Below are 24,951 nucleotides of genomic sequence, written 5' to 3'. Positions count from 1 at the left end.
CAGTAGCCCCGCAGCCAAAAGCTTCACAAGCTCGGTCTAATTCAAGGCGGCACACCAAGCAAACAGCGGACAAAAATAGGATGGATACGCGTCGCCCTCGCCTTCGCCCTCATTCTCGGGCAAACATTAAAGATTGAGGGAGAATCTCGGGGGTTGTGGGGCGAGACAGCGCCGCAGACGTGATCCATGCACCTGACTGTGGAATCACTCTCCCTGTACTGTCTTTGCGGATGTATTGACTGTGTGTGTGTGTGTGTGTGTGTGTGTGCTTCTATATGTGCCTGTGTACCAGTGACCTGTATGCTGAGAGGCTCAGTAGAGAGATAGCGGCACTGTCACAGCAGCCCATCCCCGGAGAGCACTATGTCTGCCTCCCCTGCCTCCCCTGCCTCATGCTTCATACTGTAAACTCCCATTGAGTCAATTACTGTGGCACGCTCTTTAGCCACCATGGCCACTTACTGTAAGTGGACGTTGAGACAATTGGGTTATGACATGTCCTGCCTTACAAAACGCTTCCATTGGCAGCAACATCTCCCTGAATAGCTCCTGCAACAAATCAAGTCAACTGGAAATCCCAACAATTAAGAGCTATTTGTGCCGCCCATTCGGACGCAGCATCGATCTGCTGCAGAAACTCATCTGGATCAATCCATTCTAAAGTTTTTATTTCAATGAGGAAGTACACCGGGCTGCTGAGATGTTGACTTTAGTAATAAAGATTAAAAATGTGTTGACCGAGGGCTTCATCAATCTGAGATCCTTCAGTTCTGCTTCCTCCGAACAAAAGCATGCTGACTACACATTTATCCGCGCTACAAACTAGAAAATACATCTCAGCGAGACAAACAGACATATGGATGAGGTAAGCCGTCGACATCTATCCTCATTGTGTCCCAGACGGAGGGAGAGGGGGGGAGGAAATATGGGGAGGTCATGGGAGGATAAGAGAGAGAGAGGGCGGGAGGGGGCAAAAGGAAATAGAGGACTCTTAATATTCCTCAGTGGGTGCTATTGTCCCAGGAGAGAATTCAAGGCAGGCAAAGGCTCTGCACAGGAAAATGGAACTCGGCATGCTAACTGTGACTTTGCATTCATTGTGAGGGAGACATGAGCGTCTGAATGCACCGGGTGACTCATGCAACCGTTTCATCTGCGATACGCGCCGGTTTGGAGCTCAGGCACAAAGACTCTGAAATGATATCAGAGTGAGATTTGGTTGAATTAGATTTCTCAACGCCCAGACGTTTCTATATTGGTAAGGGAAAAATACTTTGCATTCATCCGCCGAGTGGAAAGACAACTATTTTCTTCCTGATCTGGATTTATCATCAATGACCTGATTTCTATTCAACTAAAGGAGATCAGAAATAATTGTGTTATTTTATTGTTCAGTGGGGTTTATCTCTTATTATTTTCCCATGGAGGAGAAACAGCTATCCAAGCTAGTCGCAGCCACGACGGCACGATGGCTTTCGGAACAGTTTGCTTAAAGCATTTTCATTTAACTTTGTTTTGCGCGGCTCTGCCAGGCTTCTATAGGGTCATATTGGCTTATGATGCTCTGCAACTGTGAGTAAATATAAGCTTGTGTATTAGATTTGGGGCCTGAGATGAAATCTAATTTCTGTGAGCTCAGCGAGAGAGATTGCTCCCTGATACACATCCACACAATCCAAGGCCACATCTGGCAGGCCCCATCAAATATACATGAACCTCAGGGGAACATGATATGGCTGAACTCCCAAGTCCACAACCCAGTTTTGTTCCTGGAAAGGTGTTTGATAGCGAAGGCGAAATTTATTTTGATATTTACTCGATCTGCGCAGACAAACACGACGGGGCATTGATCGTTTCCCGACGTCTCGGTTACTGTCCGATCTCACAAGGACACTGAGGACTAAGAGTAATGGAGGCCATCAAGCACAGAGATGACTTGTTAGTGACACCTCATTTTAGTTATTGTTGAGGGCAGCTGATAACAGATTGATAGTGTCACAAACCATAATGGACAGGTAATTAATATCTTTTGCGCACATCTCCATCTGGTACAACAACACATCATATTGAATTTCAGATGGAACAACAACAAAAAAACTAAGAAGACAGAAAACATCTCAATGTCTGGCGCCGTGTCAACCTCATTTCAGACCAGCCGGGCTAATAACACAGACTATATACGTTCCCATTTCACAGCAGCACTGCAGCCGGTTTCTTCGATTTTGGCAGGACAGCATGAAGTGTATTTTTACCTCCCTGTCAAGCTCTGAAAAGGCCAAATGGGTAGTGGTGGACAGTTTCTACACCACCTCAATACCCCAAATTGTGTTGGCTGCTTACAGTGCAGCGGCGGAGCAGGGAGTAAAACGCAGAGTGACAGGCCGAGGTCTCGGCACAAGGGCAGAGAGCGGAGCTGAGCTATGGCGAGGAACAGTGCGTCCCTGCCCTGGCAGCCTCATTCACTATTTACTTGTGTGTCTCTTTTTGTATGTGTGTGTGCGTGTTACTTGCCGCCATGCTTGCCATTGTCATTGGGTTTGCTTCTGTTGTGTGGGTCCTTGTGTGTATACACGTGACTGCGTTCTGGTGAACCTCTCGTGCCGCTTGTGGAGCTGTGTGACCGCCTCACTGAGGTAGGAAAGGCGTTCAATACTTGCCTTTTCCGCCCCAGCGGTCACACTTAAAGATTATCAGTGTTTTATATTCAAGCCAAGCTGTAGGCATCAGCGGAGAGAAAATCCAAAAGGAAAGAAATAACATTACGGTCGTGTGAGAGCGTGCACTGTCTCCTCTCATGTTTTTTGCCCTCGTTTTCATGGTAACATGCCTCTCACTGCAATCTGTCCGTTCTCATATATTCCCCTACATCCTCTCCTCTCTGTTGTGTCTCTTGCTGCCAGTGCCAGTAGGCACACAGCTGTAGCCACATGAAATCCCCCGGAGTGGGAGAGTTTGTGGACTTACATGCACACATGGCCTCTGCGTGTGTGTATTTGTGTGTGTGTGTGTGTGCGCCTGCATGTGTGCGCCTGCATGTGTGCGGCGCTGAGCTAAGGTGAGCTGAGCAAGAAGGTGGGGAGGGGGCTGTTTACACAGGCCAACCTTTAATGATAGTCAATCCCAGGGGTCTGGACCTGTTATGGCCACTGCTGCCTGTGTGTGTATTCTAGTATTTGTGCTCATTCATACATGTTTGAGCAGTATCGCTGAGTCTGGTGCAGTGTGTGTGTGTGTGTGTGTGTGTGTGTGTGTGTGTGTGTGTGTGTGACTGCTTGTCTATCAGTTAGACTGCATGCTGGCACACTCCACTTTCTCAATGTCAAGCTTAAACATATTCAACGGCAACTAATGTCACAACTTGACACATGTTTCACCCACAGACCTTATTTTCCAGCTCACATTCAGAGTGGCACCACCGACTCTATAGAGAGTGAGTGGAATTGTCAGCTCCCATCACTACATGAAGACTTGACACAGGTCTGGTCTGTCACCTACAGCTCAGTCAGGGTCTCAAGGTACAAGATAACACCTCCTTTCAAAAGAAATGACCTAATATTGCTAATTTTAAAATCATTTGAGAGGAATATGGAAATAGTTTGACAGTATTCATGATCTGAGTATTATTGTCTTTGTACACAGGTCATATTTGGATATTATGTCTTTATAGTTGATTTCAATTGGCTTTTTTCATAGAGCACATGATTAAATGAGCCAGTCAAAGATGCACAAGTGTAAATATATATACAAATTAATCATGGCCTTGGTCTTTTGAACACCAGATCACTGGGACACGGTCCTGTCTTATCGTGACAATTGACCATAACAGAGAAATGTCAGTCAAATTATCTGCTGTGACGTAAGAGGTTGATTCTTAAAAGCAAAAACCCTGAAACAGTATGTTTGTACATTTGCTCTCAGTTTTAATGAACATGTTATTGTTAATCAAAGTCACAGATAAATACCTGGTTAGAGACCTTGTTTTGTTCAAACCAGGTGTCAGGTGTCATGAAAAAAAACAACTACTGATAATATTGTTAATATACTGCATTGTATTTTCCTTTGAATATGGAAAATACTAGCTGACTATATAAATAAAACCCACTGTAACATTATGTACATATTGATATTTATTGTGATACAGTGCACTGATAAATCAAACTAAGAAATAAAATGGTAAATATCTATGATCTAGCAAATTAAATAAATCACAACTCAAGATGCTTCCATCCTTCAGATAGATACGGAAAATTGTGCCAAAAAGAACATTCCTGTTTATTTTAATTGCAGAATTACATCTTTGACACTTTGTCTCTGAGTGCACGTCATTATATCCCCTGTCCACAAATGAAAAGATGCAAGGCGAAGAGTGTCTCTTGAAAAAGTTGTTGATGAATAAACATGGTTTTGCACAAAGAAGAACCGTCTACTTATCCTGGTTGTCTTATCACAGGTGAGGATATTTTGTATTCTGTGTGCGCTCTGTTCCACAGCACATTTGCACATGACAGCAGAGCCTACGGTTGCTGTCATCTACTGTAAATAGCTTAGAGCATATCAATTCTAGCACACATTGATTTCTGTCAACCCCCCCCCCACGTCGCTGTGCACTTTGTGTACGTGTATTTCTGGACTGGGGAATGTTTGCGAGTAGCCTTTGTTAATTCAATGAGGTACTTCCACGATGACATGTTTTCCTGTTTGAATTTTAATCAAACATGGGCCGCCCTCTTTCAGCCAGGAATGGGGTTTGGCTTTGACAAGGATGCAGTGTTTTTTGGCTCAGATCTGTAGCGGTTCCCATGAACGCCATCAGATATTCACAGTGCCATCTCTGATGTCGCAGCTCTCCAGCTCGCTCGCCAGCTCCACGAGTTTAGACACAGAGACACAGACTTGTGCTTTTGGGTTTCAGACAAATTACAGAAGTACAATCTAGAGGGTTTGAATAATTTAACATTGTACTGCTTGGGGGACATTTGAAAAGAAAAGAAGAAAACACCAAACTAACCCTTTCTCCTTCTAGGGTTTGAAGTGTACGGCATCCTCCATCTATCCTCTGGGATTCAGTAAGCTCCCATCTTTCTATAACTCAAATGTGGAGCATGTTCTGGTGCTGCAGATGCCGGATTGCCGGTGGTGGTCTCAGAGGAGAACTCTGGTACCAATACAGCCCTTGTCATTCCAAGGATGTCAGGGTCAGAGGACAACCTGGGCAGGATAGGTAGTTGATCCATAGAGGGAAGGTTTGTTCCGCACAACTGTCTAATAGAGACCAGAGGGAGAGGAGGAGTCGCAGAAGCTGGTAGAACTGCAGCACAGAGGCGCTGTTTCCCATCGAGTCTCCCTCCCCTCTTCTAATGAGCATTCTATTAGCAGCTAGGGGACGGATTGAGGCAGTTAGGCATACGGAGAAGGCTGGCTAACAATGCGAGTGGTTAGCTAAACAGCTGTTCCCTCTCTGCTGCCACCTCCCATCCTCGGCTAATGAAGCCCTCACCGATGAGCAGGAGTCCCGGGACGTGCCGGGGAACAGCCAGAGAAAAACCCAGACAGGGAAGCTCAGTCACTCAGAGGCCTCGTAAAACAGGGTGTGTGGAGGATCGTTTCACCGACAGGACAAGCAGGGCTCCAATTAGACAGTGGCTCAGAGGGGAACCCTAAGAATAGCACATTGGGCAAGCAAAGATGTATTTATGAGCACTCTGCGCCGCTCTGTGTTCAGAGAGCAAACACTCTGCATTGTTATCCCGACCAGAAAATGGCAGAGTCTCTGTCGTCCTTCGTAACGGACAACAAACAGATCACTGTGATGATTTTTGAGAAATGTTGCTACATTTCATTTTCTTCTGCAGTGTGAGTAGTGTTCACGGTGGTGGGCATCAATCAAGATTAGTGGCATGCCATATGGGTTTGTCAACATCTGAAATAGTGCGGAGGGTGCGTGCTCTTTAAACAGCTTTCACTTAAGAACAAGGAGAAATGCTTCAGGAGTGAAGCCGATTTTTCATTCACAAAGAGCAGTATTTGTTTTGGTTAAATGTTTTTGCGTCTGTCAAAGTCGTGACTTTCTGCCGAAGCCCGAGTCACCTTCTAATAATACATGGGTTAAGATTTACTTTGCATGTATAATTCGTTTTTTCCTCCTCTGTTGGCGCTGTCAGAGCTGCCTCTTGTTATAAATGAAGGGCGGCTGAACGTTGGCCTGCATCACAGCTCAGGTGGGAGGTGTCGACACTTAAGGTCTACACTTATATCTAGCAGTAATTAGCCAGGTGTGCTTGGGCGTGAAAATAGAGCTTCCTCAAGCAGCTAGATTCGGCCCCTGCGTTGCATACTAAACTGCTCATCATGAGCTTCTGGGAGAAAACAGTCCGTTTAGGTTTGCTTTCATCTGCATTTGTTGGCATACGGATAACAAAGGCATCGCGTTGAGAGTCTCGTTTGACTCCTTCAGTATGTTCCCTGTCTTCCTCTTCATCTACAAGACGGAAGCCTGGCTGGTCTCTGATCCACGTCGTTGCATTGCTTTGTCAGCAAACACATTCTCAGCACTTCCTGCAGCTGTTTCACAATAAAAGCCTTCCAGCTGTTCGGGGAGCATAATCATTTTTTTTTTCTTTCTCTTGTTGCTGTAGTGCTGCATCGATCACACACGCTTTCCACTGAAAACACACAGGGACGAAACACCGAAAGCCTTACACATTGACTCAAGAGTAGACGACCTCTGTAAATATAGTAAGTCAAAACAGTTTCTGTTGATGGTATAAGTTTTTTTTTGTTCATTGTCTTTCAAGGGAATTACTATTTATATTGAAAGTTAAACAAAAATTTAACAATTCTTCCGTAGTTGGGAACATTATGGATTTCAGAAATAAAAAATCACAATTTGAATTCTTGACAGGAAGTAACTGTTTGAAAGCCCTCTTCGTGCTGTAATAAATGAAATTGTGGTCGAGAGATACCAAATTCTTTCTTTATTTATTTCTAAGAATAAGATACAAGAAATATAAACAGTTCTTATAATAAAATCCCGTAATATTCGCTTAAAATCACAATAAAAGAACATGAAATTAGAATCTTGAGTTTGGATTCTGAGGGAAATGTTCAAATCCTGCCCAGGAGGGCTTTTTATGTTAAGCGCCTGCACAGAGGGTTGAATTGTATCTCTAAGTCCAGCCACTGTGGACTTATCTTTTAATTTTGATAATACCGTCCAAGCCGTGAATTTTGGGGGCATTTCTATGAAGACATATTATTTTTGAAATATCTTTATTAGTTAGAAAAGACAGTGCACAATCATTCAACAGTTAAACCAGAGCTGCAGGTGTGCTTTGTTTGCCCTGTTTTTGATCCAACACCTCTAAGTCATACTACCTCCAACCCCATCCTCAATGTTAGCCAGGTGTGAATGACTTGCTGTCACATGCGATCAGATGATCAGTCGCACCAGCTAGTTTGTTGAATGCATGCACCTGCCATTTCAGCCCAATTTGACATGCAAAAGCAATTCCCTTCACATCTAACTGCTATTTTGCAGCAACAGGTTGTCTCTCAGTCCAGACATTAAGCAAAAATGAACCTTGTGACTTGACGTAGAATTTACTATTCACACCACAGAGAAATTGTCTTGGAAGTCGTGCCAAAGCACATTGGCTATATTGTTCATTAACAGTTGCATTTGATTTGGTGGGTCCCTCTCTTTTACCACTGAAGAGGATCTATGGCTTATGTTACCTCTCTAAGCTAAAAATCTATTACAGCCTTGCGGGCCTGAGAGCTAAAGATTTAGTCTTTTTGTCAGGTTGCACAATGTTGGCCCTTTATAGTGGAGGATTCTGCTTGTCAGCATGTTTGCCGAAGTTCCTCTCATTGGGGATTTCATTGTGCTCAGACTATGCAAATTTCACAGCTAGGGCTAATGCATTTGCACTGCCCAGAACTGAACGTCTTGGTAGGGAGGCCGCAGCTTGAGGCTGCATATGTTCACTTGCTTGCAGGCGCACACATTGGACTGTTGAAACTTACATTTACAGACAGTGCTTTATGTTAGTGATATGGATCTGGATGTCATACATGAAACATCCAGATCGCTGCCCTTTGTGACAAGCTCTCATCCAGCAACCTGCAGTAATTCAACTGATGTTATTTTTTTTTTATCACACATTGAAAAAACGATTTTCCTTCCAGATAACTCTGTCTGTGAGAAGCGACTGCAGCAGGCAGGCTCTATGCAAACAGAATAATATCCACCTGTGTGCCTATTAAGATGGAGTAACCAGGTAGAAAATATCCTATTTCAGAAAACAAGTTTCAGAGTCATCACAAAGAACAGTGTGAAAAACCTGTTAGTGTTCCCACTCCTCTGCAGAAGATGTACATAAATCACACGCTGTGCAAACCTGCGATAGAGATAAGGAATATGGTGGTGCCCTCACGCATGGCTCCACAGTATCGGCCTGTTTCTCAGCCGACTGTTTTTCTTGGAGCAGGGATGAACAGATGTACCGACACTGAAGGACTGACCCAGCTAGCTGCAGAGGTGAGCTGTCAGCAACAACACGCAAACGCAGAGCGCTCGTGGTCATCATTAAAGGGCAAAGTTCAGCTAATTGCACTGCAGTTGTTCATCTGGCACACAAACATGGAAACAACAAACTATTTAATATCGCGCCGTTCAAAAATCTAGCCAGTAAATACACTTAGCGAATAGACACACAAATTGTGCAGTGAAGAAGACAAGAAAAATGCAGAACAGACGGTGAAAAAGAAAAGATGGATAGAAATAATGAAATGTGAAAACAGCGTATGGGAAACTAGTGAGCGGTGGCAGAAATTGGGCCAATATGTGTGGAACCAGAGGGAATGAAGGGAGGGTGAGAGAAAGCGAGAGATGGAGAAGGTGTGAGAGGAGGAGGGAGGTCAGCAGAGATGCGGAGATGGGCGGAGGAGGAGGGGGAGCGAGGAGCCCCCAGTGCTCAGCTGTCAGTGCTTCCTCTGCAGGTGGGGCGGGAGGAGTGCCAAGTCCCTCTCTCCCACTCACACAGACACCCATGCATCGCTCTATAATGGATGCTTTACACTGGTGCCAGAGAGAGAAAGAGTGAGGCAGAGAGAGGGAGACATGGTGAGAAGACGAAAAGAGAGACACGGGGGAGGGCGGGTACTGGAAAAAGAAAGAAAGAAAGAAAGAAACTGCTATGAGGAAAAGGGAAAAGGGAGCAGGGGGAAATGCCTCGGAGATGGAGGCAGTGCAGACGAGACAGACAGTGAGGCTGATATTTCCATCAAGTCATTACACCAATCAGGAAAGGAAACAGACGAGACCGTCTGGGAGCAATATGATGCAGCTATTGGTTTAATTGATCTAAAGCCTAACAGGATCAAACAATGGCGGGCTGCAGCGCCGTCCCCCCCTCTGCCAAGGCCGACTGTCACTGTCCATTAGCAGGTGTATGAGTGCGCCCTTGACAGTGATTTATCAAGAATGATTCATATATGGCATCTACCTGAACTAATGACTCGCCAGCATCTTCACTGGGGAATGCAGGTCGTCAACAGATGACATATTCTGTAGTCACCTCGTTCATCAGCTGCGATTAGATTCCAAAAGCAATCTTGGCGATACATCACCAGATGGGTCTCATTGTATTGTCTTGGAGGATATCGGCGAGATGGGCCGTGTGGGCCACATGCCGCTCAGGCCACCCAGCCTCATCGGTACAGTTGTGGATATGGGGCCACAGGTATATCTCATATATGCATTGCACTGAGCTATTACCGTGGTGGATGGAGGCATGGATTTACTAAAGTACTCAATTATCCCCCGCTTCTTTCTCTGACCCACCACTCGGCTCTTTAACACCTATAATTCTATGCTTTATTGGCTCAACTACCGGCTGCAAGCAGAGACAGACTGATGGCTGGACTACCAGAATGAACTGCCTTCACCGTTTTCAGGCAATTTGTCAATTCTTCATTCCTCCACTCTCTTCTGGCAAGGGATAGGTAAAGCTGCCTCCCTCTGATGGACAGCCCGGCTGGATATTCTTTTAAGGAGTGTTACCTTAAACTGGCTATCTGACCTCAGTGGAGTCATCTTTACCCTAATACCACCCCTCCCACCTCAAATTACTCCACAGGGCCTCCTTTTTTCTTCTGCTCGATACCTTTTCCCTTTTGCAGTGGTGAGTAGTGAGGAGGGAAAAAACTATTTCCTGCCTGAATTAGGCCCATTCCGAGTTCAAAGGAGAGTAATACCTTTTAGTTGATTGGTTTTTTTCAATCTTTGTTTCGTAAAAAATAATGGTTCTTTGTTCAAAGAGCGACGGGAAAATGCCACAAGACCACTTGCTAAAAATCTGTTTGCTTTTTCCCACACAATGACGCCCCAGTATATTGCAGACAACAAAGCTGAATAGTCAGCGTAAATAAATACAAGCATTCTTGTTCCACAGAGACGGCATCCCCCTGGTTTAATTATCGCTCTTGTCAATCGGGGTGGAAGAATACGGCACCTGACAAGGCTCGTCCCCATTCTCTCATCTTGCATAGGGCTCTTTTCACACCCTGAGACGCACAGACACCTTTCAGCAAACAGCCAAATCAAACCTTGAGATGGAGGTCCTCTGTTGCCCCAAACACCCAGGTAACTTTACAGAGTCGAGTCTCTGAATGCCTCAGAAATGGGGTCTATTCAACCTCGAGAATCGTCTCCGTTTTTTCTCAAGCACAATGCATTTGCACAACAATGACAGCTGCATCTTGCATGAATAAGGAATGTGGTTTCGCCGCTATCTTTCCCGGTGACTCCAATTCACAATCCGGCTCGTGCAAGGGGCCTTTATTTAATGCTTAAACTGCAGGCGATGGATGGCGGCTCCAGGATGCCGAACCCACAGAAATGAAGTTGACACCGAGGGAGGATGGATCGCAGCCCCAGATCTGTGTGATGAGCGCTCAGCACGGGGACGTTACGAAGCGGGGGGGAGTGCAGGCCTGCAGGCCATTGCACAAAGACAACCCATGGGTCTCATTTCGAGGGAGGAAACCCACACTTGTCATTTTCAAAAGGTCAAAGCCAGATGTAACATTACAGCTAAAGCAGTGGTGTAGTGTAACACTCACACTCTCCTCCTCTGAGCATCTGTTGGCCTCCTTCATCGTGTAGGATATTGGGTAATTTGGACCAGTGTTTGTGTTAGCCTTAGATTATGTATCAATATTTCAACATGCAGCAATGAATGAGTGCAACACCTCCTTACAATTCCGAGCAGCGGCACTGCAACAGAGTTTGTGTTGGTCCCTCTGAGGACAACTACAGGCCTACTTGTACACGGTAAGGGATTGTCAGAGCAGACGTTAGGTGCTCATGGCAACGCAGCCTTTGAATCCCACAACGGCAGCCGGACTGTCGGAGGCAGATTGATTCAGGGTCCAGTAAATGTTATTGTCAGTCGTATTTCCGTCACGCTGCAGGTCCACATGTTAGGTGCTTGCCAGAAAAAGACCAGTAATCATTTTGCGAAGATTGAGCAGAAAGAAAACAAACAAAAGATGGCCTCAGACGAGACCTTGCAAGGCAGTGTCGATTCCTAACCCTCCTTCCTCTGTTATAGGTGAAGTCATTCAGGCGGAGACTCTCTCTAAATCACATTAATTCTCTGAATATTTTTGCATTTACAATGTGATTAAATTATTAACAATAATTCACCCTTCAATGGATGATGTACATGTATTTTAGAAAGTGAATTTAGTCACATGTTTACCTATAGATTAAATATCAGAACTGAATACACACCAAGAACTCACACAAATTCAAACATGTCCCAAGCTGCTTTAAGACGTGCACTGAAGTCGAGACACTTTCTGGCGAGGCTGCATGTGGGAACATGAATGTCTGAGTCAGTTCCTCAGCACATTTTCCTGTTGCTGTGAACGTGTCTCACTCGCACATCTCCTGCTGCTCTCCGCATATGTGAGAGTCAAACTTTGGACGACACAATTTACCAACTGACTCATATGTTCATATACTCGTTATTTTTTGTTCGACTGTTTCTGGATCTGGAATCAATTAGTTTATGTCAGATTTTCACATATTCAGAAAAGCTTCCAATTAACTAAGATAATTTGATTGACTTCATAATTAATCAGTTAATTGTTAATCATAATAAATGTGTTGTCAGCTCTTGAAATCCAAACATTAGACATGTACACAATGCTTTGAATATAAAACGCAGCGCTCACAGTTTTATGCACTAACACATATATATGAAACACTGTGTCTCTTTATGGTATCTACTATCTCTACAGTATACCAGTTATAAAACTATGCAGGAAAGCAGATAACTTACTAACAATTAAAGAAACTCATTAAAATAAATAAAAGCCAAATTAAAAACAACATAAATAATTTACCGGTATGAGGGGCGTAACATAAAAGTCATAAAACCTCATTAAACCTTGTTTGATGCATGACTTTCACCTCCTGAACCAGGGCCATCACATTAGGCCGTATCACTGAATACTGCATGTGCAGTGTTTTTATACAAATTAATAAAGCAACTGATGTGATAAAAAAGCTTATATTTACAAATGAAGTAAGATTTAACTTGATTTCCAGTAGTGTAAAATCTATACCATCAAGCCACGATCAAACTTTTTTGTTGACAAATTATTATTATGGCTACTTCTATGTAATAACTACAATATCAAAAGCATGATGCATGATGCTGTCTCTTCAAATTGAAACACTAACCAGTACAGATATTTAAAACAATAATCTGACCATCACAAACTAATCGATACATTTTAGTGGATTAGTGAGAAATATGAATCGGTTAATCAAATAATTTCAAGCACTGAGTGTGTTTACTTATTCATTAAGTTAATATGTCAGATGAAATGCGTTCATTGGATTAGACTTTCTGCTCCCTCCACCGTTTAACCTGCTAATCCTCTAATGGGCTACTAATGTAAATGCCACATTCATTCAGATGTGTGTGTCATTAAATGTTAGGTTGATGTTTCTTCAGCAGCCATTTTCCCTTCAGATCATTCAATGAATGTACATACTTGATCATGAAGGATATGGCAGTTTGTGTCTCACTCTCAAGTCGCTCGTACAGAGGCAGGAGTTATTCAGCCATCAGCCCAAGGAAATTGTCCAGTAATACATCAATTCCTATGACTTCCAATTCACATCCTTTCCCAGACGACCTGAACCTTAAATCACCTTCAGAAAACCCCACAGGAAGTAGTTCACTATGAAGAGCAGCCATTAAGAATATCTTTATTATCTCATATTTGATTTGGATAGAATGTCCTGGCGTGACAATCTCTCAGATCCCCTCTGACTTCACATCCCACAATGCTCCCATTCACTTTTATCATCTTTTATTCTGTGGATTGAAATACTTGCCACCCTTCCCTGAGAACCCAGTACCTGTCTGCCCCTTAATACTTATGGTTCAAGTGGTTTCACTGGTGTCTTGCATTAAACAGCCTTGGTACTCATTGCACCACTGCAATAAAACCCAAGCATTTAACATGCACATTTATGGTCCTCAATAACCCAGAAGTCTTAATAAAAATGAAAGCTGACATTGGCATGAAGGATCCTCCACACTAGCTGTCTTTAATGTCCAAGACGTTCCATTAAAAGGGGAGCACTTCCTCCGAAGCAGAGCTTTTATCCTGATTGCTTACAGGAAGAGAGGAAAAAAAAGAGAAACCAAATGACCTTCAGTGCCTCTACAACTAGCCCTTCCCTCATGTGTGCTTTGTGGGCAGATATTCCTGCGTGCATATACTCGGACCGCTGGGAAAGGCACACTGATGCAGACCCATGCATGGAGATACAGTATGTCTCCTGAAGGTTGTGTGGGGTGAAACAGATGTTGACTCACATTAAGAGATATATGCTCAAATGCACAACTGAGTCATCCGCCACTTGGTATTCTGTACACGTGCGTAAGGAGCTATCTCTCCCTTATATCACAACGATCATTAGGAGATAGAGAAAAAGGCTAAATCTGCACGTTCAGTAAATGCCCACACAATGCCAGATAGAAAATACATGGGACTGGCGAAAGTCCTTGCTTCTGGACTTCTTCAGCCGTTTTCCGTTTGAAGCCGGAGAAAAAAGAAGATGGGGAGAGAGATTTCTCTCTGTGGCAACACAACTGTTGGACTACATTTAATAAGCCGGTCAAAAACACTCTCCTGCTGAGAGAGACTGCTTTTAATGACCATTCTCCTTCCAAAGTCTCAGATTTGCAGCTCCATCACTTGCCATGTAGCACACAAGGCAGCCATCTTATTAATAGCAACGCAACAAGAATGCTGCCGACCGGGGAGCGGGTACATGGAGAGGTAGGGAGGGAGTGAGGCACGCTGGCACATGAAGAGAAAGCGTATATGGCTTATACGCCTTTACTGTGTGCGGAGGCGGGGGAGACAGATGGGTGCAGTGAGGGGGGAGATTAGATGAAGGAGGCCGGGGCAGGGACCGGGGTGTGAGAAATCCAAGCCTCAAGAGAGGGCAACCGGGCCAGGAGGACGAGGCTCGGTGATGGATGTAGCCTGTGACTGGAGCCCCCGGCACGCCCACAAGGAGAAGCAACCGGGGCCAGTCCAGAGGAGATGGCAATCATAGAGAGATAGAGTGAGAGAGAGAGAGAGAGAGAGAGAGAGAGAGAGAGAGAGAGAGAAAGGCCAGAGGGGTACGGTGATATAGGAGGATCCAGCTTATTAGAAAGGCTTCAGGAGGAGCGTCTGAAGTAAGTTGTCGTTCTGCCACCAACAGGCATAAAAGGAGTCTCTGTTCGATGGAGAGTCTATGCACTGTAGGCAGTGATGACAGACGGTGTACAGTAAGGGTGGGAATACTGTCATTAAATACACCGACACACCGGGGAGCTCCAGAACACTGTGTCATCCCTGATTTACTTCCCCCCCCTTTTTTTTTTTTACCTGGGCTTCGCTTATCCCACATCGGAGCAGCAGGTGAGGGAAAATGTTTGTGTGTGAGCGCACGTCTGTGTGTGTGTGGCAGAATTCAGTGTGACACCGCTATTCTGAGGAGCGTGTGTGGGTATTTTATTTGTCTAACAAGTAAAATCAGGACATGAGGGAGGAGCAATGGTGCATTGTTAACAATTACTGACTTAATTTACATTTGGAGTGCAAACTGGGAAACTTGATATAAGGCACTTTAAGGCAACACTGTGCGAATGGAAATAGGAAATCATGACATAAATCCATAACTAGAGGCCACCTGAAACCAGGTGAGCTCATGCCACAGTGTATAATTCATTTCATTATAGATTTTTACTTAACTTTTTTACCGCTATGCGCATTCAGACGCTTTGATTCGTTTTCTTGTTTACTGCGTTGTCTCGGCAACGGGAACATCCAACCACTTTTTCGCGTTGACGGTTTACGACTGCTGGGGGGGGGGGGAGGGGGGCACAGCGGAGGTTGGGAAAGCAGGTGCAAATAGACATTTCTTCACTTGGGGTTCCTGTCTCATCCTGCAGCCCACTCCAGTCCTAAACTTTATATAATTACATCAATCTGTGCTGTGAGAGAGACTGTGAGAAATCCGATTGCCATTGGTAACATTCGCAGCAAGAATCCTGGCGTGATATGAAGGCTTCCTGTTTCAATTTCCTAGGATCCCTCAAGTTTTACCGGCTCCTTTTTTTTTTTTTATCCCATCAGTGGGGCCTACATTTTCATTCAGGGGAAAAAAAACAGACCCGGTAATATCCAATTTACTGGAAGGCAGAGGAGATGGTTTCAGTGGCAGTATAATAACATGCTACATGGAGCGTAGCATTATGGAGTATGAATAAAAAAGGCATTTGTGTTGAAAATTCAATCGAAAAGCAGTCATCATTCATCGGAGGAAATCAAGGCAATTAGTAACACTTTAATGCAAATTTGAGAACGCAAAAACAAATCACAAATCCCTGGCACTGTGTTGGAACCCAGAGAAAAACAGCTCAAATGACCTCTTTCAAATGCACGTTTGTTTACTAATCAAAAATCCGACTGGAGAGACATTTCACTCTGCCTAGTGACAAGAAGAAGAACTGTGTGTTAGTGTGTGCGGTGCTCGCCGGCTGTGTGATAGTTTCCTGACCACAGTATCGTCTGAGACCAATCCGCTCTCTAACGCTAGAGTGATTTCTTTAATGTAGTTCTCTTCTCTGTAATGTACAATAAAAGCCCCGTGTCACGTTTCCAACCATGTGTGTCCAAAGCAGAGTTGTGGCTTGTTAACATGTTCACAAGCTGTCTACCGAGCGGGCCTCAACCTAAAGATTTCTCAAGTGGAATAAAACCACAGCACAAACAATGGGGGGAACAACAGAGACATAGAGACACTGCTATCAATTACAGGAAACAAGCAACCAGCCAGCTTTTAACACCAGCGAGGTAAACATGTAATAACTCCAGCTTAAGGATGATGCGGTGTCCACTTGGCTCTGCAGGGTGCACTTGGAGGTTGACATTCATGGTCGGAGCTGAAAGCAGCAGTTCATTCACATGAGCCAAGGCACTTCCTGCAAGGACTTATATTTAAGCAGTTGGACTCCATCTTAATAGAACGATGCATTAGAGGATCCTGAGTATTAGGGAAGTCTATCCCATGTGCAGGTTAAGCACACATGCTGCATTTAGTATTAAAGACACGGCCTAGTTGGGCAGTAAATCATCATGAAGTGGCGTTAAGGAAGCCAACAGATAAACAGCATTGCTTACAAGGAGAACATTGGGAGTGTGTTTGTAATTTCGCATGAACGTGGCTGCCGCTAAAAAGCTCTCCCATGTACACACTGTCCATTTTTTATCTTGCTCACAGAGACACGTTACACCGACATGTTTATTTCTGACACGCGTGATTCCGGCAAACCAGCAGAGTGTGTCAAGTCCCACATGTGGTTTCAAATCTGCCCTGGGGTTCCAATTTCCAAATGGGAATGAGTGACAGGGTGATTTAAATGCAAACACCTGCCTCTTAAAAACATTCACTACGCTGCCGAGTACAGTAAAATGCATTACTCAATCACGTGTGGCCTGCGTCACCAGTTTCTAATACCACCAGCCTGCACACAAGCAGGCATGAGCTCCGCTGCCGTATCACCCATCCCCCCCCAAACCCTGCTGTGCTGTACCTTCAGAGTGGTGGGAGAGGGTGAGCAGGCTGACGCAGGAGGCTCCGATCCCAGAACCGAACACAGTGATGCGGTTGGAGTCGCCGCCGAAGAAGCCGATGTTCTCGCTGATCCACCTCAAAGCCTGGATCTGGTCGAGGAGCCCGTAGTTCCCTTTAGCAGCCTGGTCACCGGTGCTGAGGAAGCCTGCGGAAAAACATACAGGGATTTAAGAGATTAAAAACCTGCACAGATAAAATCAAATCAACGCACGATTGTTTTACATATTTTAAATGAGCCTTGAACCAGAATAGAGAAGTAGGTAGTCTGCAGGTGGTAGCAGCCTGCATAAACAGCACAGCTATTAATTTTCTATGTGCACCTGCAAACACAAGAGGTTATCCACATTGGCTAACCCCACCCCAATTTTTATCAAATGAAAATCACTCCAGGAGACAGCAGCAGAGAATTCGTGACTTATTAGTCAACACGGCTGTTGGTAAAATAGGAGTGTGCGTGACCACATGTCATCTGCACCTTATGGGAAATCAATGGCATGTCTCCAAGGGTGTACACCTATCATCAGATATATTGAGCAGTCCTGATGAAAACCTTATGGAATCTAGGAAAACTCCACGGACGGGGAGGGAGAGAGACAGAAAAAGACAGGATAATAAGATTTACAATCATTTTGATGCCCCGTACACCTAGATATGGACTGTGACCTCATTATATTTCCTATCAGAGTCAGCATCTTCCCCGGGCAGCGTCTGGATTCCCTCTCATGCTCATGTAGTGCCACATACTTTCAGCCTAAACATTTACAACAGCCACTGTCCGTGCACATTTTCCTCCGTGTCTGTGTAATCTGCTGTATGATGCTTGAGCTGGACAGCGAGCCTCTCTCGGGCACATCCGAGCTCATGTTAACACACCTCCCTCTCGCAGCTGCTCTCCGGGGCCTAAGCCAAACTGAATGATGGGTAATCGAGAGTCGCGGGAGAAGATCAAAGGCAAGCCATCCCCGAAGTCCCCACAGTGGACACAGTGTCCATCAAGCACCTGAACATGCACACGCGGAGACAGCTGGGAGACATGCATGGAAACCAAGACCCCTCTCTCTTTAGTGGCAATATCGGCAAACACTTCACAAGCAATAAATGTGACGGTGGGGAATGCTCGCAGGCTTCCAGTGATGGTCCCTCAGCATTGTTTCTAACATCTATTTCATGGTCTATGCCTCCATGTAATGATAAGCTCTCTGTTTATAAGTCCTAAGGGTGGGTGGGAAATAGGAATAGTTTTGATATCAGCAATGCAAAAAAAAAAAATTGGTTGTTTTTTTTGACTCAGGTCAGCCCAATGATGCACACTGTAGATAACACTCAGATAAGAAAGCAGCTGCTCCAGGCTCATTAGCTATTTATGGTGTGTTTGTACAAAACAGGATGCATGTCGGCCGATGTCTACTTATTCTATCTCTTTGTGTGAATCATAAACTATAGAGGGCACAATCTCCTGCCCCAACCCCGGCAGCACACCCGCCTCCCCCCCGGGTGCCTGGTGGCAGCAACAAAGAGGGTGGGCAGGGGAAAGGCCAGGCCTGATCATCGATAGTGGAGAGGCGGTGGCAGTGGAAGCAAAGGCAGGAGACAAATGGATCAACAGATGGTCTCCTTCAGACGCATCCCTGAGGATGACAGAGCGGCAGGGCACATGCAGAGAGAGAGCGAGTGGAAGAGACAGGCGAAGGAACAGAGACGGACACGGACGGAGGGGCGACTCGATCCCATTGAAGAGCTTTTTCCTTTTCTGTTTCTCTTGCGGCTGCTCCTCCCGTTCTGTCATAACCAAAGGACAACAGCTTTTACAACCCTCGCCTGGGTGGCTCTGGGGCTGGGGGGGGGGGGGGGGGGGGAGGTGAGAGGAGACATGACTCTCCCAGAATAACCCTCATTTGCGAAATGGTTCACACTTCACCAAGTGTGTGTCAGATGGGTTAAGAAATGTCAGGAGACTGGCAGGTAAAAGGGACTCCGTGCAACTGTTAACCAAATTGAAAATATATAATAAACATTATCTATTTGGCACTGCGACACGAGGCATTACTAAATGACAAAATGTAAATCATTAGAATTGGAGCCCCAGCTGGCAGCGTGGAGCGCAACTCAATAGTCTCATCTGCTGCGACTCTTTGTTTAGCCGTGTTGATTTCTTTGCATCTATAAATGAAACTGGTCATTAAACTGTGCATGGGGAAGACAGTATCTTGGACAGGTTGCGCTGCGGGCACCATTTAAAAAAAAAAAAGATCTCATATAGCCGCTGGTTATGTTTTAATTGGAAATGTGACCAAAATTATTTTCTTTGCAAAGCAATTATGATAGCAAAAATAATTGTCATCATGCATAGACTTTAAAAAATATATATATATACATATTTATAGCAGTCCTTCTTGTGTTCCTGCATGTGCTCTGCAGGTGTTTCAACCTTTCATTTAATGAATAATTTCCTTTGTTCTTCACTTTAGTATAGCTGCTGGCCTTTAAGTCAGATTTTCTAGAAGAATGAACAGAAACATATTAACCTATCTCATACTCCAATTATTAAATACAGACACACATTACATATAGGGATTCACTTTGTCGCTGGTTTTAGTTATCTCAATATCTCCTCTCTCACCAGGGACTGGATGATAGATTTCCACATGTAGCAGATGATCCCCGTCTGATCAGCGCTGCGTGGGCTTTGGCTGCACATGAACCGTGATGTGCACTGCACTGTGTTCACAGCTCCCACCTACACAGGACCTTGGGATTCTGGGCTGCTGCTACTTGGTCAGGCTCGTTATGTGCTTGACTGCGTTTCTCAACCTGACATGGAGCAGAGCTGTGCCGCCATACAATAAGATTTTAATTATAACATATTTGCTGTAATTAAAGAATATTTTTCATCTTTGTGAGATGTGTCTTCATTAGATGCTTGGATTCAAATCAGTTTGCAAATTCTCTTTCAAATGATCTGACCAATCGACTTTGGCACAGACAGAATACATAATTACAGTGTGTCCCAGTCAAGTTAATTCAACAAACATGAAATATTAATTAAATAGTAAAGAGCTCGAGTTGATCTGCTGCTTTTGCAGGAAAGTGAATACAAATTAATTTGAGAGTGAATTAATTTTCTTCTGTGACATTAATTTAGCCTGTTGTGAGTTGCGTTTACACATTGTCAGACCCGATGACTGAGGCGGGACCCGAGCCTTGCTGTAAATCCACAGGAGGAATATCTTAGTCAAATATGATTTGACTGATGCTTTTTTCTCTGTTAAAAACAAGACACTGTTTTCTGTACCAAGCTCAAGTGCTTCAGTGGAAAATGTTTTGAAGGACAGAGGACGCCAAATATAGAGAAAAGGAAAAAATGGCCTGCAGTTGAACTACGCTGGAGAGAATCATATAATGATCTTTTTTTATGCCAACCCTCTTAAGTCATGTACGCCAAATACAAAATATATTTCACAAGATCTGTGTAGAAAACACGTTATGTAAGCATCACTCGTAAAAGGTCATGTCAACAAGAAAGGTCTCTCATTTTCTCAGAGGCCGAAACAAAGATTTTCCAAATATGGAGCTGAACCTGCCCACACGTGTCAGCTGAAGTGGACATGGAATTTGCATGAGCGTCATCTATTCACTGCAAACGGGCTGTATGAGTTAATAACAGTGATTCTGGGCACTTTCCTCTCATGGCACAACTGTAATTTGTCCTGACTGATTACATGATGTGTTTTTGTATCATGCCTCAAAGCTGCTCGGCCTTGACAGTGATGCAGTGCACTCCTGCCGTATGAAGAACCTGTATTTCCTCCTCCTGGCAGCACAGAGTCAGAGACTCGGCGCTGATCTCAGTCGGAGTGGCAGCGGTGACCGTGGACTGGTCGCAGCCGGGTCAGGTCGCCGCCTGTCACCTTGCATCGCCCTTTGCTGGACCAAACCTTGTGTGTCTGTAGCACAGCTCCCCCCCCCCCCCCTGTGAAGAACCTGGTCGCCTCTGTCACCTTAACATGATCAGAAGGTCGGATAATGTGTGCAGTGTGACAGCGTCCCCTCTCTGCGGTGCTTGAGCTTCAGCCTCCACCGTGCTGCAGCAGACACTCACGTTCCAGTAGACCACGGATCAAATGTACTACCTCTCCATTTCCAGCCCAGTTCCAGTAATGTGCCACAATCATGGCATCACCTGAGTATCAACAGGATAAGAGTTTATTTTACAGGCAGCTTGGAGCATGCCGCCACGTATTGCATTTTGTGGATTTGGATTTGTGGGTCATAATTTGTCAATAAGCACACGCCACTATCTCGGTCTAAACTAAGCGTCTCTGTTTCCTCCCGAGCCGCGGCAGTGATTTCCTTTAGCCATGCCTCTCAGCATTGATATTGCTCTATTGATTATGATTTAAATGTCTGTTTCCTATACGCCGGGCCATAACTCACAGTGCAGCGGAAAGAGGTGATGATAATGATCGCTCCGACCCTAGACATCTCTCTTAGCCTGGTCTCCCAGATAATGGAATGTGTGTGAAGTAATGGCGGAGGGCGAGAGAGAGGCGAGGAAGGGTGAGGGAGAGGGCAAAAGCTTGTTATTGAGCTGAAGAGTGAGCTTACACATGGACAGATGGAGGGAACGGATAGGGAGGTGTAGAGGAAATGAGGAGGAGGAGGATGGAAATGACAGCAGTGACGTAACGGAGGGAAAGTTTTCTGGTTTTCTGTTGGATTCATTCTTGCTTCGACTTCGCCTCTTTCCCTTTTTCTTTCTCCCTCTCATCCTCTCCCTCTTTGGGGCTGGCAGTTAACAAGGCTGTCTGTGTCCTTACTCTCCTTTTGGTAGTCCCCCCCGCCCCCCGTCTCCCTCTTGCCCTCTCCCTCTATCTTTTCTCCCCCTCTGCTCTTCTCTGGGGAAATAAAGGCCCACACAGTCACAGCCTTGACAGCCTCCCCTAAGAATCCCCAACTACAAAAGAGATCCAACTTCCCCCCCAGCCAGGCCCGGGCTGAATGGGAGCCTCTGGGGTGTGGATGAGAAGCAGCGGAGGAAAGGGGCCACCCTCCACACAGCCACATAAAGGGCCTGTGTGTCAGGCTCATGATGAGCAAGGGGCATGCCCAGCGGTCCATCCACCACACAGGGAGTCATTCCCACAAGATTGATCATTTTTCCTTTTTTTTGGTGGGGTGAAGATTTGAGCACACAGACCAGACCCAAAGATAAAAAAGTCTGGGTGAAGATATGGGGACAGGAGGGGAGAAGTGGGCCTGATGAAGGTGATTGCCACTTGGATCAGTGTGCAGGTCATGTTTACAGCTCGCTGCCCAATAGCACGGCCTGAGCACAGTCGGATCTGAGAGCGGTAGGGCGAGAGACATGGAGAAACAGAGAGGGAGGGAGGGAGGGAGGGAGAGAGCGAGAGAGAGAGAGAGAGAGAGAGAGAGAGAGAGAGAGAGAGAGAGAGAGGGCAGGCAAGTACAAGAAAGCCTCTTTATGGCAGCCTGAACACTGAAGACCATTTACCCAAAACCAAATGCTTGTTTCCGGTGGAAGAGAAAATAAAGACTTGAGGGGGGAAAAAACTTTGATTGTCACTCCTACAAATGATTACTTCTGTATTAATAAATATAGCATGATGGCAGAATGAATTTATGTATGAGCCCCCGGGTTCCTGCCGGCCTCACCTCAAATCAATATTTAAAGAAAATATCAGATCGCCTCAAATGGCGGAAAAGTCATATGATGTTCCAGCGGCCCGACCCTCGACACTGGGTGACTTCAAACTGAATGATAAGGCGCTCGCTAAAGCCCTGAGAATGTGAGCGAACCCGATGACTCACAGAAACCTAAATGCTTCGGCTCGAGTATTAGTCTCAGACACTCGGCAACTGTAGTGACACAGATAGAAGCGGAGTGTGCTGCTGGTATACCGCTCGCTGGAAGGTGGATGTGCTGAAAGGCGCATGATGCTGGAGATAGAGCGCTGTGCATACTGTGCACGCTGCATACGGGCTGAGCCACTCAGATGGAAAATATAGTTTGTGTGCAACAAAGCACTGAAAAAAATAAACAAAAGCACAATGTCAAGATGGAAAATGTGCACTGCACAAAGACCAAAACTCATCTGACACGTATCTGAGTCCCTAAAACCCAGATCTCTTACAGACTGACAAGGCCCTTGTTACAGCAGACAGGGACGGAGAACAGACACTGAAAGTTAGAGCGGGTGGTGCACGTGGCAGCTGCTGCTCGTCCTACATGTGAGTTCGGGGCTGCTTCATCTGATTGTGTGACGCGTCCCGGTGGTCAGGCAGCGCTTTTCAAGGGCTCGGGTGGACAGCGGCCCTGGCAGCAACTACAAATGAGCAGTTTGCATATGTATGACCCCTGGCATCTGAACGCCACTCAATCAATCTCACTGCGACCATGGCAGCGGCTGTCGGCTCTCGCGGCTGTTGCTCCCTTGTGCCTCCCTCCCACTCTCCCTTCAGCATCTCTCCCTATCATGTCTCCCGTATTCCTGAGTCCTACTCTCCGTCTCAGATTTTTCCCTCCACGCCTTCTCTCCTCTCTTTATATCTCTTAACATCTTTTGCTTTCAGTGAACACAGCACAGACAGTGGATTCTCAAAGACATCGAAATGCTTTTACATTATGGGAGAATTTGCATCTCGCAGCTGGTACGGGGGCGGCACACCCGCTCCCACCGGGGGAGAGGGAGAGACTGGTGTTGGAGAGTCACAACTGTGAGGTTAAGCAGCACTTTGGTTCCACTTGGAGGAACATGCAGTAGGAATTTCATGACCAAAAGAGCTGCCTTTACTCCATTATGATATATATATATATTTAAATGAAATATTCTCACTGTATATCCACCGTACTCTGTTTAAACACGGCAAAAAAGTATTCAGGGTGCCCGGACTAACGTTCCTGGCCTGTGGCTAGACGAGTTCAAAGACGCGCGGTGAAACATGACAGCAAGTCTGGGTGATGTAATCTGAGGGCGTGGTGAGAAAGTTTAGCACCACCCAGCGCAGGGCGGACGGAGCGGTGTGCAGTGATGCGCTGTGATAGCGCGGAAGAGATCAGAGCTCGGCTTATCAAAGCACATCAGTGGAGCAGAGTGGGAGAGAAAGGTCATCATTTAGAGGATCTTCAAAGCCTGACTCCTCTCCACCTCAGGTTGGAGTAGCTCTGATAGCTGGACATAATGAGCTTAGTTTTGCTTGAACCTTCCTCAAGAGAACTTGCGAAATAAGCCGTGGCAGCCGCGTCAGACGGCTTTTATTCCTGATACAGTGCATCCTGTCTCTTCATATTTGTTCATTTGTAAAAACCTGTCCAACTTCAGCTGCAAATCAACGGCAGCGAATTAAGGGAACATCTGTTTTCCCCAGGTTTAGCACTGTGGTGTGTACTGTATGAGTGATGTTTTATTTGTCTTCGGCAGAGTATTATATTTTTGGCTACAGACAGTGGTGCGGCTGCCAGTGGGGTTGTGTTCTGATATGGAAGTTGCTCCAAATTTACAAGAAGCTAGGACTTGATAGGACACATGCCATTTGATGTTTCGGCATCACACGCTGAAAGAAAAGTTTGTGCCTGATCCGCGATCATCTACAATAGCTTGTTACACATGTGAACCCGTCCAGCTTTTACAACCATTCTGGTCTAGTGAAATGATGTGTTTCTTACTTTAATGAACAGGCAAATGGATCACAAGCTTTATATAGTTTTTCTG

The 24,951-nt window shown here is 45.3% G+C and overlaps 1 protein-coding gene across 2 annotated transcripts in view; it reads right to left on the bottom strand.

Annotated features, from left to right (window-relative positions):
• The window catches only part of nlgn3a (neuroligin 3a), a 121,193-nt gene that overhangs the window by 25,383 nt on the left and 70,859 nt on the right, over positions 1–24,951 (bottom strand). For both annotated transcript variants that reach the window (XM_053428925.1, XM_053428926.1), the window contains one exon: positions 17,181–17,366. In XM_053428925.1, the coding sequence (XP_053284900.1) occupies positions 17,181–17,366 (186 nt within the window). The remainder of the gene's footprint in view (positions 1–17,180; positions 17,367–24,951) is intronic.

The sequence above is a fragment of the Pleuronectes platessa genome, chromosome 8 (assembly GCF_947347685.1).
Source record: "Pleuronectes platessa chromosome 8, fPlePla1.1, whole genome shotgun sequence".
Classification (NCBI taxonomy): domain Eukaryota; kingdom Metazoa; phylum Chordata; class Actinopteri; order Pleuronectiformes; family Pleuronectidae; genus Pleuronectes; species Pleuronectes platessa.
The sequence above is the reverse complement of the archived record's forward strand: the minus strand, read 5'-3'. Positions and strand labels throughout refer to the sequence as shown.